At 41.2% G+C, this 14,633-nt stretch overlaps 1 protein-coding gene across 2 annotated transcripts in view; it reads right to left on the reverse strand.

The window, feature by feature from the left end:
* IP6K3 (inositol hexakisphosphate kinase 3) overlaps positions 1–12,707 on the reverse strand; it is a 211,538-nt gene extending 198,831 nt beyond the window's left edge. For both annotated transcript variants that reach the window (XM_083173105.1, XM_083173104.1), the window contains exon 1: positions 12,539–12,707. In XM_083173105.1, the coding sequence (XP_083029231.1) occupies positions 12,539–12,572 (34 nt within the window). In that variant the 5' untranslated portion in view covers positions 12,573–12,707. The remainder of the gene's footprint in view (positions 1–12,538) is intronic.
* Positions 12,708–14,633: the final 1,926 nt, after the last annotated feature.

Consider the following 14,633-nt stretch of genomic DNA (forward strand, 5'->3'; position numbering starts at 1 on the left):
CGCTGCGCTCGCCACGCATCGGGTTGACGTTGATCGTGGGGTGGCGTTAACAATTCGGGTGGCCATTATACACTTCAGGGTGCCTATTTGGCCTCTGTGGCCCATTTAACATTGTTTCCTATGGAAAAATCGGGTCAATTGAGGCATTGAACAGGAAAATTGGGTCAATTGAGACATTTAACATTGTTCCTATGGGAAATCTCGGGCATCTCGTCGGTTGATTGCACCCGATTTTTTAGTGCATTCAATCCCCGAGATGCCCGAGATTTTTTACTAACGATGCCCACGATCAAAATCGTGGGCGCCCTTCTAAGTAAAGAGTACCTACAGTTCATCTCTACATTGAATGCATGCTGTTGGTTGTGGTGTGTGAATATCGGAACGGTCCGCGTAAGTTTCTATTCGCATCCAGTTTGTTAATGTAAGAGGGATTAATAAAGTTAATACCAAACAAACAATTTTTTCGACCAATCAGCAAGCACCAAAAGTGATATATGTACCTGCAATTAATAACTGCGCCATTGCCACTATGACGTGTAATCGAGCTAGGCCCTTTTCCACCCCTGAGCTGTTGGCCCTGGTCGACGTTATGGACCGTCACCTGGGGCCCAGGGGCCCATATGTTAGAAATGCGGACAAGCGGCGGGCGTATACTGCTGCCCGCCGCCTGATCTTCTCGACGACCGGCGTCCGCAGAAGCCTGGGGCAGGTTGAGCGGCGCTGGTCAGACCTGCGCCGGCGGCAGCCGGTTTTTCTCAGCAGCCTTCGCCGCCATATTGCCCGATGTAAGTTTTGATTACTAGTATGTCAGCGTATTTTAGCAATGTTTTGTGTACTTTTTATAAATATGTTCCTGAGTATGGGGGTGTATATGGGGGTGTATATGGGTGTATATGGGGGGTATATGGGGGGTATATGGGGGGGATATGGGGTGTATATGGGGGTATATGGGGGGTATATGGGGGGGATATGGGGTGTATATGGGGGTATATGGGGGGTATATGGGGGGGATATGGGGTGTATATGGGGGTATATGGGGGGTATAGGGGGTGTATATGGGGTGTATAGGGGGTGTATAGGGGGTGTATAGGGGGGGGTTTAAGTAGTTGCTCAGTTTTTGGGTGTAGCATATCAATTAGTTTGCATGATAAATGTCGGAAATATAACAGCAATGATAATTTGGAAGGTTATGACTAATGTGAATTATTCTTTCCCCCTTTTTTATGCAACCCAATCTTCGATTTCGATGTCATCAACATGAACATTTCAGCACGGGCAAGGGCACGCATGGAAGCCCGGGAGCAGGCAGCCCGGGACCAGGCAGCCCAGGAGCAGGCAGCCCTGGAGGAGGAAGAGGAGGAGGAGGAAGAAGAGGAGGAGGAAGAGGAGAAGGAGGAAGAGGAGGAGGAAGAAGAGGAGGAGGAAGAGGAGAAGGAGGAAGAGGAGGAGGAGGAAGAAGAGGAAGAGGAGAAGGAGGAAGAGGAGGAGGAGGAGGAAGAGGAGGCCGAGACAATGGCTCAAGCTTGGTCCCACACAATTTCCCCAGTTCCCAGCATGATGTGCAACATAAATGTAGAGATTGTTTTGTTAATAGTGTGTGAGGCCATGCGGATGCATGCTTTACAAACATAGCTGTAGGCCTATAATTTGTACAGCAATGTCCTAAATTTAAAATAGTAAGGAGTGCTTAAGCCACAACAATGTCATAACCCTTAAATAGCACAGCCTAATTGTGAGGTTAGAGGACAGTCCCCCAAAACCAAAGTACCAATTGGGATACAGCATACATTCATCCATGAAGGAGTAATTTAATTAATGTTATTTACTATGTACAGTATGTGTGTGTTAACATATTATTTTTTAGTACTGTGTTTACAGCAGACCCATCTTCAATGTAGTTTCAAAATGTATGTGGCCTTCACACATAACTCTGAACTTTTTATTATGTACAAATACAACAAACATTTGTGTATGTTATATATTATTATTTTTTTTTTATCCCTTCACTACAGACACTGAACAGCAGCAGGAGGAGGTGGCAGCCCTAATGAGGGAGATAGTACTGACCCTCCTGTACCTCCAGATACTGTTTGGACTGTTGGAGGCCCGGATTTAATTTTTTTTTATCCCCCCCCCCCCTTATTATTTTTGCCCAAAATAAACGTTTATGTACAGTTCGAAATTGCCTGTGTTTTTACTAATAAATATGTTAGAGGGCTTGTAAGGGTAGGTACATACAGATGTGTACTGTACGTTATACTTGTAATTTGAGGTGAGGGGTAATGATTGATGTGTGAATGTGTGTGTTTTTGAGTAAAATAACACATAGTGAAAATGCATGCATGTTTAATGTTGTTAGATTAAAACATCACACATAACATCAGGGTAGGTATACATGTTACACATTGTGGACAAAGTAATTATGGACATAATTTAGTACATATACAGAAACACCAACATAACTTGATGTAAAAGTAACAGCAATATGGGGACACATAGATAGTGATGAAAATGCCACATTAGAACATAACAAATATACATGTAATGAGGGTTCAAATGTAGTTTTATTAGGTCTTTATTAAGGTAGACAATTGAGTTAATAGAAAACAATAATTGAATAACAAATAGATTAATTAATCAATTGTCAGATTACTAGTTGAGAGGCAAGATTTGCAGGTCCATATATGTGAAGGGTATGGCAGCGTACACGGACGTACGCTCACTCTCACGAGCGGTGACATAACCTGTGTTTTACATTGAAAACAATAGGGACCCGTCCATGCAAACTGGCGTACGCTCAGATCTCCGCAAGAAGTCGGTGGGGAGACGGAGGAAAGACGTCCGTAAACGGCGCCGTACGCTCAGTTGTACACCTGTTGTCGGAGTGCAAGGGCTGGGCCGTCCGCGTACGTTGCCGTACGCTCATTTGTACGCCACTCCCCTTCTACGGTATTTCTGCCCGTACGTAAGCGGCTGATTTGTGGGTGGACCTAACCCTAACGGCCGCGTACGGCTAGCGTACGTTAATAGCGAACGTACGCACGTTTGGCCGCTCCGATCAGAATAAGGCCCTATATATATATATATATATATATATATATATATACACACACATACAGTATATATATATATATATATATATATATATATATATATATATATCCAAAAACCAATTTATCCTTTAAGCGCTGATGTCTGCAGGAGAATGTCCAGGATATATATAAAATCAGGCCGTGCTGCACTCCTATTAGGGCCCTTCCAACTCAGCCCAATCTGTAAAATGCATAGAAAGAAAAAAGGAGGCGCACCATAGTGTAGTATTTAAAGTTTAAAAGTAGAAACTTTACTGAAGCGATTTAAAACTCACACAAGTACAGGTGTTATAAGATATATAACACATAAGCGCATATTACAGGTATATAACCACAAGACAGCTCTCAAACAATTTCGCGCTGCACTCTCAGCCTGGATCCCGGACCAGCCGCGTCACTGCGTTGCCGCGTCACGACCTCCGTCCTCCAGCTCCGCCCAAACGCGTTTCGTCCTACGGGACTTCGTCAGTGGGTGTGTCTATCTCACGGACACCAAGGGTATATATAGCAAGTCAAACAAATTAATTAATTGCCGCTTTGCATTCTGGGATTGCCTGACTTCCAGTCATTCAATTGAGGACAGGCTGCATACTCTATTTTTCTAATGGTGTATCATTCTACAGCTGTATTACGGCGGCCATTTTTTTGAAGATTCTGACCCCAATTACTGAGGCAGCCATTTTACTATTACTTTTATTTGTCCCGGCATTTCCAGAAAGCAGCGCGTTTACAAACTACAAAGGAATAAACAATATATACATAGGATACCTAAATCCATATAAATTAAGTATAGATCCAATATTCAATACAAACGAGAAATTTCTATATTTCTTAAATCGCGTTCATCATCAAAAAGAAACGATTATGCAGTACAATGTTAATATTCAGACAAAGAGAAAAAAGTGCATATATATATATATAGCAGCATATTAATAAAAATAAAAATAAAAAAATAAAAAATACATAAGTAATACATGTCTAGTACTGTATATAAAAACATATATGAGAACATGTATAAAAAACAAGTATAAAAATGTATAAAAATTTATAAAAATTCTTGGACGCTCATCCAAATAATTCATTATTCTATACTAGTTGATCCAATCTGGAAAAAGGGGAGAATACAAAAATAACAAAGCAAGAAGATAATAATATTACAGTTATTATTCTTAATCTTTTATAGAATTATGTAATTTATGTGGAAATATTTTATTGTATCCAAAAAAGTTATTATTGTTATTTGAGGTAACAGCCTGGTGCCCATTGGTGGTAATTCCCTAACTGAACTTTTTAAGGGCGGTAGGGATGTTGCCATCCAACTACTACCATCCCAGATCAGAAGGTGCAGCCCACCAGCAGTTTGGACCCAAACTGCCACCTCCACAATAGATATCACAAATGTCAATAATCGACGGTCAGAGAAATGGTGTAATATCGCAATTTTCATTAAGACCACCTGGTACCAGTGTGTTCAACTGGTGTATCCACCAGGTTTCCCGTTTAGCCAGTTTAATATGAAGGTTGCCCTTTCTTTCATCTAGTTTTACATGTTCTATCCCTTTAAAGGAAAAATTCTTGAGACTTGATTTCTGACATTTCAAAAAATGCCGTGCAACACTTGAATGGGGGTCCTTATTCACTATACTTCTTTTATGCTCAAGAATCCGCAATTTAAGATTTCTTTTAGTTTTTCCAACATATTTTGCCCCACATTGACATTCTAACATGTAAATTACACTACAAGTCTGACAATTTAAAAGGCTCTTAATAAAAAAGCTCTTTTCATTGTTGTAGTTTTTGAAAGTCAACCTTTCTTTACTTGCAAATTGACACACCGAACATTTGGAACAGGGGAAAAAACCTTTAGAGGATTTAAGCCATGTACTATTTTCTACAGTTGCTGGGAGAAAACTCGGCGCCAATCTCGCCTTTAGGGATTGCGCTTTTTTGAAAATAACCTGAGGTTGTTGTGGTAAAACCTTTCCCAAGATGGGGTCAAGTAAAAGGATACCCCAATGCTTTTTTAGAATATGTTTAATTTCCCCACTTCTATCATTATATCTTGTTACAAAAGGTACAAAAAATTCACTTTTAGCTGGTAGCGATTCTTTTTTCTTATAGTCCAACAGTTCTCTTCTTGGTAAATTCTTAGCTCTATCGATGCTTTTTTTAATGAGTTTCTCAGGATATTTCTTTTCCCTAAACCTACCACCATATATTTCACTTTGTTCAACAAATTTTGAATCTTCCTGACAGTTACGTCTTAATCTCACAAATTGTGAAAATGGAATATTACTTTTCCACTTGTCTAGATGACAACTCTCGAAGTGGACGTAACTGTTACTATCAACACTTTTAATGTATGTATATGTATTTATTTGTTTGTTTTCCACATTACATTTTGACGTGTCTAACACTAAATCCAAAAACTCAATTTTTTCTTTTTGACAGTTTGATGTAAACCTTAAGTTTAAGTCATTCTCATGTATTAATTTAACGAAATCATGAAATTCACTTGGGGTACCCCCCCATATTATTATCACGTCATCAATGTACCGTTTAAATAATTTTATATGGTGTAGGTAGGGATTCATCTGATTATCAAAAATATATTTTTGTTCCCAAATGCCAAGGTATAGACACGCGAAACTTGGTGCAAAGGGCGTTCCCATAGCGGTCCCGCACCTCTGCACCAAGAACTGGTCCTGGAATTTAAAGAAATTATTTTTCAAGATATATCTCATGCATTCCAGTATAAATTCTCTTTTATTGGTACTTAATAGGGGATCATTAAGAAGATATTGGTTTACCGCATCTATCCCTTTTTCATGTGGGATACTAGTATACAAAGCTTCAATATCTATTGTACACCAGCTAAAAGAAGGGTCCCATGAAATCTCATCAACTGGTACCAGGTGGTCTTAATGAAAATTGCGATATTACACCATTTCTCTGACCATCGATTATTGACATTTGTGATATCTATTGTGGAGGTGGCAGTTTGGGTCCAAACTGCTGGTGGGCTGCACCTTCTGATCTGGGATGGTAGTAGTTGGATGGCAACATCCCTACCGCCCTTAAAAAGTTCAGTTAGGGAATTACCACCAATGGGCACCAGGCTGTTACCTCAAATAACAATAATAACTTTTTTGGATACAATAAAATATTTCCACATAAATTACATAATTCTATAAAAGATTAAGAATAATAACTGTAATATTATTATCTTCTTGCTTTGTTATTTTTGTATTCTCCCCTTTTTCCAGATTGGATCAACTAGTATAGAATAATGAATTATTTGGATGAGCGTCCAAGAATTTTTATAAATTTTTATACATTTTTATACTTGTTTTTTATACATGTTCTCATATATGTTTTTATATACAGTACTAGACATGTATTACTTATGTATTTTTTATTTTTTTATTTTTATTTTTATTAATATGCTGCTATATATATGCACTTTTTTCTCTTTGTCTGAATATTAACATTGTACTGCATAATCGTTTCTTTTTGATGATGAACGCGATTTAAGAAATATAGAAATTTCTCGTTTGTATTGAATATTGGATGTATACTTAATTTATATGGATTTAGGTATCCTATGTATATATTGTTTATTCCTTTGTAGTTTTGTAAACGCGCTGCTTTCTGGAAATGCCGGGACAAATAAAAGTAATAGTAAAATGGCTGCCTCAGTAATTGGGGTCAGAATCTTCAAAAAAATGGCCGCCGTAATACAGCTGTAGAATGATACACCATTAGAAAAATAGAGTATGCTGCCTGTCCTCAATTGAATGACTGGAAGTCAGGCAATCCCAGAATGCAAAGCGGCAATTAATTAATTTGTTTGACTTGCTATATATACCCTTGGTGTCCGTGAGATAGACACACCCACTGACGAAGTCCCGTAGGACGAAACGCGTTTGGGCGGAGCTGGAGGACGGAGGTCGTGATGCGGCAACGCAGTGACGCGGCTGGTCCGGGATCCAGGCTGAGAGTGCAGCGCAAAATTGTTTGAGAGCTGTCTTGTGGTGATATACCTGTAATATGCGCTTATGTGTTATATATCTTATAACACCTGTACTTGTGTAAGTTTTTAATCGCTTCAGTAAAGTTTCTACTTTTAAACTTTAAATACTACACTATGGTGCGCATCCTTTTTTCTTTCTATATATATATATATATATATATATATATAGAGAGAGAGAGAGAGAGAGAGAGAGAGAGAGAGAGCTGTTCACCTATATAGCTGTTTCCATATCGCCATAGAAATATTCTTAATGTAGGTGTATTTTTGTACTGTAGATAGTGATAAGAGTCAAGTGGCAGGAGCACTAATGTGTTCATGTAATGTAGTAGGACAATTACTTAATATTGTACAACTGTCACATAAAATTTAGAAATTATTTTTAAATATTATTTCATATTTTCTCTCCTTTTTTTGCTTACTAGAAGAGGTAGCAGAAATCAAACATAGATTTGCCATGTTGGGGGAAATGTACACATTAACAAATGCCCACAAAATGCAAATGTAAGTCGCGCCAAGCAGTGAACTATTTTCTGCTTTTGTGTTCAAGCACAATTGTGATCATAACCTCTATTATGAGCAGGAGTTTTCAGACCCATAAAGGCTTGATTAAAAGATAAGGGCCTTCAGGGTGAGGGAAAACATGATATTACCAGAGACCTTGCCATTAACTAGAACAGTGGTTCCCAACCTGGGGTACTAGTACCCCTGGGGGTACTCTGGGGGTACTTGAAAATAATATTGGTAATGACGGAAGATGAAAAAAAGTATTTTGATGACAGAAGAAGACCCATTGCCATGGAGAAGAACCATGTTTTGTCACTTATGGTTCTGTCTTCAGCGTCATCAGCATCATCAGTGTCTCCTGGTGCTTTTGCCTGACTATAAATCCACGTGAGCTTCCCATGCTGCCCTCAGACATCAGCAATCATCTGCCCTGTGCTGACACAGGTGGAGGAAGCAGCGGCATTAATCTTACAGGTGTTAATGGGAACCCTGGAGACGATACACAACCAGCGGCCAGACATGGAAGGGCACAATTCCTATCCGTTACTCCTTAATATAAGGACATGCATAAGGATAGGCATATCGTTCACTTCCTCTCCACTCGTAAGTACTGTCTATATTTCAAATTGAGAGGAGGGGGTACGCTTCAATTAAAAGCCTAATCAAGGGGTACGGGAGAGAAAAAAGGTTGGGAACCACTGAACTAGAACATAACTTGACTAAAGGCACAATGGGGAAATCAAAGTGGGGTGGTGCCTCACTCTCTAACCTTACTTGCCCACTATTAAATAGAGACTTGTGGGTGATCCCAAGGGCAGGTGTTCCTGATGGAACGGGCATAAATCTAGTCATTATAACTCTGCCCCTGCTTTGCAGTGCAACAAAATGTATCCAAGAATCACGTCACATATCAACTGGGAATTCAGCATTTCCAGGAGTGCTGTCAATACCTCAGGGTGATGCTGTGAGGCAAAGCCCTTTTTCAGCCCCACTCAGCGGTTGCTATATAGGCATCAGAAATGTAGGGCGGTATGAAACCCTAAGATACTAGACACAGATAACTGCATAATTCTTAACTTTGCTCAGCTCTAGCATTGACTCAAGGCCTAAACCTGAGTTATATTCTCCCAGTAAGGGCCCAATTTACCACAATTTTACCTTAAGTACTATGGGGCCTATATGTGATCCCTTATGGGGCCACTACACATGTGGAAATGATAGTTTCTGCATTTTTCCTATAAAATTGCCTGTTCAATATTAGATGTGCTAATATTCAGCAAACTTCAGAAAACTGAAAGTATATGAAGTTTGCCTGTGGGAACCTTTCATCTTAGGATGGCATTGGTATCCCACTACTGCCTATGGGAAAGAGTGCTAGATTAGATTAGCTAGATAGGAAGGATCCAATTGGACCAGATTAACAATAGGGTAGATGGAACTACAGCTCCAGGCTTCCACATAAAAACAGGCCTGATATCATAACAGCATGACGTTGACCAGCTGCCTAGCTCGGCCAACATCAGTTATCAAGCATACGTTTTAAAACTGTAATTCTATTTTCCTCACAAAGTGATGCAATTTTTCTACTTTTCAATACATAGGACTATAGTTAGGTTCATTCATTGTATATATGAACACTAAAACAATTTTATGTTATTTTAGCTGTTTACCAAAACATTTCCAAGGTACAGATATATACTGTAGTTTTTAAGCAGAGAATATCAGCTTTAACTTGAGGGTATTTAGGTCCAAATTGAAGGAATGGTTTAGGAATATGTAGCCCCCTCTTTCTCCATGGACCAAAAATTATTGGACAATTGACTCAGAAGCTTTTTCCTCCTATTACAGATTCCAGGAGCTCAGATAACATGCAGCTAAGACTGTGAGCGATGATGCAAGGTCGATTTGAGCTAGTCAGGAAGTGGAATTTATAGTGCTGAGTGTTACGGTGACCATACACTATGCAACTTCTCCCCTTGGAGAAGTCCTATACAATCCCCCAGAATCGCATGCCATTTATATTTTATGCGGCTCTTCAACATGCGATTTATCGCATGCAATCAGCGCTCCCTGCCCCTGGGAGAGGGTCCGACACGTATGATTTCCAGGTCCAATCCGATGCGCATTGGACCGTGTATCGGATCGGATGTCAGACACATACGACTTGGGCCTGTTCTCGGCTCGATCCATCTGAAATTTAGCCCAAATTGGAAAGGTGTATGGGGGCATTGGCTAATTGGTATTGCAGTCAAGTGATCCGGATAAAGCATTCTGAGTGGTGGATAGAGTCAGGTGACTGAAGAGAGTCATGGCAACGTCCATTTCTGGGTTCTTCAGGGTAATCTGTGCATCTGTACGCTAATAAGAAGCAGAGAATTGCACCTAGAATCATCCACGATATGCTGGAACACTGTGCAGGAACAGCATTGAGAGACTTGCTGAATTCAGAAGTCACACAGGAAGGTTCCCCAGGTGGCTACTCAGCAGCTAGCACCACAGGCTGCAGTTAGCATTCCTCCCCACATTTTCACATCTGGTGGCCGATCCTGAAAGGGGGTGTGGTCTCAGAAAAAGGACCATTTCACAGGAAATGTCCAAGATCAAAAAGCCATGCCTCATTTCGACACTGTGGTCGCATGGCCAGTGCTCTGGGAGCTGCTGACATGTCCCCTCTCCCACTGTGAATAAATGTTGTGCGCATGCGTAGAGCATTTATTCCCCATTGCTCTGCTATAAATGCTGATCAGCGATATATAGAAAAATCCATTCAGCGTATAGCAAAATCCATTCACAACTCACTCCCCATGAAATGATTTTCCCCATTGCACAGTCTGTGCTTACCCCAGAACCTACTCTGCTTGTGCCATTGACAGCAGAGCAGCATGTGACGAGGAACTCCTAACTGCACCCTCTCCGCCACGGAACACTGCCAGCTGGGGGTGGAACGCAGGACAATCCTAAAAAATCGTGACTGTCCCACAACATACGGGACAGGTGGGAGGCAGGAAAAGCATGGAATTGGGGAACAGGTAAGGCCAGGTAACAGATAACTCTTGAGATACAGGACAGATGGCAGCTGTAAGTCACAAAATAATATGGATTTGGTCAGGACAGTAATATTACCCCCAGTCCACATAGCACTGACCACAGCTCATGTGCATCTCACATTTGGACCATTCAGCTCAAGGCTCAAGTGGCTCTTAATAGTGGCTGTGAGCATGAATGAGCTCAGGTAATGAATGAGAAGTGGGCTGGATCTGCAAGGGCAGTACATATCAATGCTACTTCAGTTGAAGTGATATGCCACATGCAGCTGCCTCGATCAATGGTATGGGGCAGTGAGCACCTTTATGCGAGTTCATGGCTGCTGCCATGGTGGCTTGGACCCTCAACCTCGCTGCTGATTTCCAGACTTGCCGATTCTGATAATTTTAGTGTTGAAATCAGTGAGGATGTTGCCGATAACTTGATACAGTCATCGGCATAGTGAGAGAATTGCCTGAATAAATGACAGGTGTATGGGCCCCTTAATTATGCCAAGGCAACACGTCCATCTATCCTGCTCATTGTAGACATTTTTAGAACCCAGTGAGTCATTTACAAATGCAAAATAAGAAGTAACAGAATCATAATATGTTTCCCCTGCTTTGTGAAGTCATGCTCCTATCCTCCTTATGGTGATATACCTGTTTTAAAGGTGTAGTACTTTGTTACATAATAAAAAGTTGTTATGATATTTTTAACCTTATTTTGGGCTGATTGGAGCTAGCTGCATATGGCGAAAACTGATTCTGATCATTCTAATTAAAAATGTGTGATGGTTAGCATTACTGCCTCACAGCACTGAGGCCATCGGTTTGATTCCCACCATGGCTCTAACTGTGCAGAGTTTGTATATTCTCCCCGTACTTGCATGGGCTTATTCCGGGTACTACGCTTTCCTCCCACATTCCAAAAATATACTGGTAGGCTAGTCTGCTCCCTGCAAAATTAGCCCTAGATTGTCTGTGTGCGCGCGTACCTGTGATAGGGAATATAGATAGAAGCTTCACTGGGGCAGTTACGGATGGGAATGTTCAAATATTCTCTGTAAAGTGCTGCGGAATATGTAAGCGCTATATAAGAAACTGTTAATAAATCAATTCAAATGGACCCTGGTGGTCACTTTTCCCACACAGATAGCTATTTATCAGTAATCAGCACCACTATTTTCAAGAAATTTCCTTAGTGCCACAATGCCCATTAACATTCCCAGATAAACCAACACACATATTACTAGAACTAAAATGCACGTGACACTTGAAATAATGGCAGTATCCTTGCTAATGTGTTCTCTAAAGCTTTACAAGTTCATATAAAAGATAAAATGCAGGCACACTTTTGTGACAATTTTGCTCTATTTCATTCAATCGATCTATCTATCGATCTATCTATCGATAGCCTAATACCATTATCTATCTATTTGATAGCATTATCTATCTATCTGATAGCATTATCTATCAGATAAATACATAATGGTATTATTATACTATCTCTACATACAGTACTGTACACTACAATACCGTCCGCACTGGCAGCGTGTACGCTGTTGAGCAGTAAGTTATTCACACTGCTGCACACCCGTGTACCATATTCGCATATGCCAATGGGACTTGTCCGCAACTACTTACTAATGAGGGATAAATGACGGCTCTCAGCCAGCACTGTCTCACGCTTATTAAGATGATATCGAACCCCCAGAACAGCGCATTCTCGCCAAGGGCTGACGTTTTTATAGCGCTTGGGACGGAATGTCCAGTGACCATACAGTAGATGGGAGAGGCTCGGTGCAGACACACAGCGTTATATACAGTATACAGGCTATAGTAGTAGTGTATCCTGTGCACCGTGTATGTACGGCTATCCCTACCTCTGTAGCGCCCGCTGATGTCCGCCTCCTCCATGCCTGCTATAGCAATCGCACTGATGTGATGTGTGCACAATTTCTGGGCGCTCAGCAGCAGGGAAATGTCACTTGTTGCTCCAAGCGGGGTGACTGGCACCGGGGACAGCTGCAGACATGGATATGGAACGTTGGAGAGGAGATGGTGGCGACGAGGGATGTCCTGTGCCAGACAGAAGTTCACTTTGTAAGGGTGGGACAGTTTATGGCAAGCTGACAAACAGCGTTAAATACCTTTGTATGTTCTACAGTGAGTATCTATTAAACATCTATTAAACAACAGCTGTGTGACTATGTGTAGTTCTAATGGGTCGAAAACTTTGTAAATTATGTTAACACCATTTGTCTTCAGTGTCTGGGATGTTCATAGTGATGAACAAACCATAGCAAAGAGTAGTGCCTCTTAGTAGATGCCAGATCTTATGCCATCTACAGAACTGAGAAAGTAAAATATTAATAATAATTATAATGTGGTAGAAGTACCTACACAAGGGATATGGTCGCTAGGTCGATCCCTAAAGGTTGACACAATAGTCAACAGGGTCAGAAGGTCAACACAAGCATTAGGTTGACAATGGGAAAGTCAACAATCAGTGTCCGTGTGAAGCTTTGCAAGGCCAGGTATCTGTGGACAATGACCCAGGATTAGCCTCCATACAGAGTGGATCGCAGATAGTACTATAGAGAAGGACAGAAAGTAATGGTTAAGAACATTAGGTGTTTGAGACAGCTAAAGTGTGAGTTCAGTGACTGGTGTCCTAATTGTGCATTCAAAGCCCCATGCACACCAGACGAGATAGTAAAATATATCGCAATATCTTTTACTATCTCGTTCATCAGGACGGGATGTATTAAGGGGAAAATGCGGTAAAACTGCATTTTTCCCAGTTTTACCGCATTTTCCTATATTTTTTTATGTATTAAAACCCCGCCGCCACGCTACCGCATTGTAGGGTATCGCCACCTTTGGGTGTCGATACCCTTTAGAAGCATATGGGCTTCTTATCGCCACCTGACAGCTCAGCCGCAAACCCGCCGACCCTCTCTCCCTCTGGCTTACCTTAGTCTAGGTCCTCCTGGACCCGGAAGGTAAGCCCTTCCTCCTCCTAGTAACGCAGCCGGACGTCCTTCCAGCTGCGGGGGGGGGGGGGGTGGAGGAGGCACCGGGGACAGCCTGCTTTGCTGTCCCTGGCGTGAAGGGAGAGGCAGGCAGCAGGGAGATGACTCACTGCACTGTGATGCCAGCCGCATGTTAGTACATATGCGCTGGCATCGCATTGGGCAGGCGGCGACGTTAATGATGCATGCTCCCACACATCGTTAAATGACCCCCTCACTAGTTTGAACATGTACTGATAAGGAAGATCGGTACTTGTTGCCTAGCACGGCGCTTACTAAGCAAATAGCTTAGTGTGCTATTCTGCATAGGAAAATCACATCGCGCACCGTCTATAGTGCTGTGCGATGCGTGTGATGCGATGTCCATGTTAACTACACAGGAGTGCTTATACAATGAAATATTGCATAGGATCGCATGGCACCAAATGCGATGCGATGTTTGATTGTACAAGCATTTGGACACAATCCATTTGGATATCCCACTCCACTATTATACATCTCCTTGTGGGAAACTGATTGGAAAACCTCCAGTGACTGTGGAAAACTACAGCTACTCCATCCCAGGTCATTTAATAGAGAGGATCCAGCACTTGGGAGTTACATTTCCTCCTTGCCGACTGGGCTCAAGTATCTGTCTCCGTAAACATCCAGGAGAAACTTTCCTTTGCAGATACAATTGGTACAAATTTCCATCCAGCCAACTGGCAGGAGGACTCCCCTTTATTGATTCCATAAACAGCACCCTTCATGGAGTGGTAACTATACTCATGCAATACTAACTGTTTCAATTCCAACAATTGCTCCTTTCCAGGATTGCAAAAACAGGTCCAACATGTGGAATGTATTCATTGGTGTGTAATTTACCATGTTCAATATAAATTTAATTTAATTTGAACACTCATTTCAGTCTTAAATTTTAATAGTGTAATAAAATATCTATTGT

The sequence above is a fragment of the Crinia signifera genome, chromosome 2 (genome assembly GCF_055691185.1).
Source record: "Crinia signifera chromosome 2, ASM5569118v1, whole genome shotgun sequence".
NCBI lineage: Eukaryota > Metazoa > Chordata > Amphibia > Anura > Myobatrachidae > Crinia > Crinia signifera.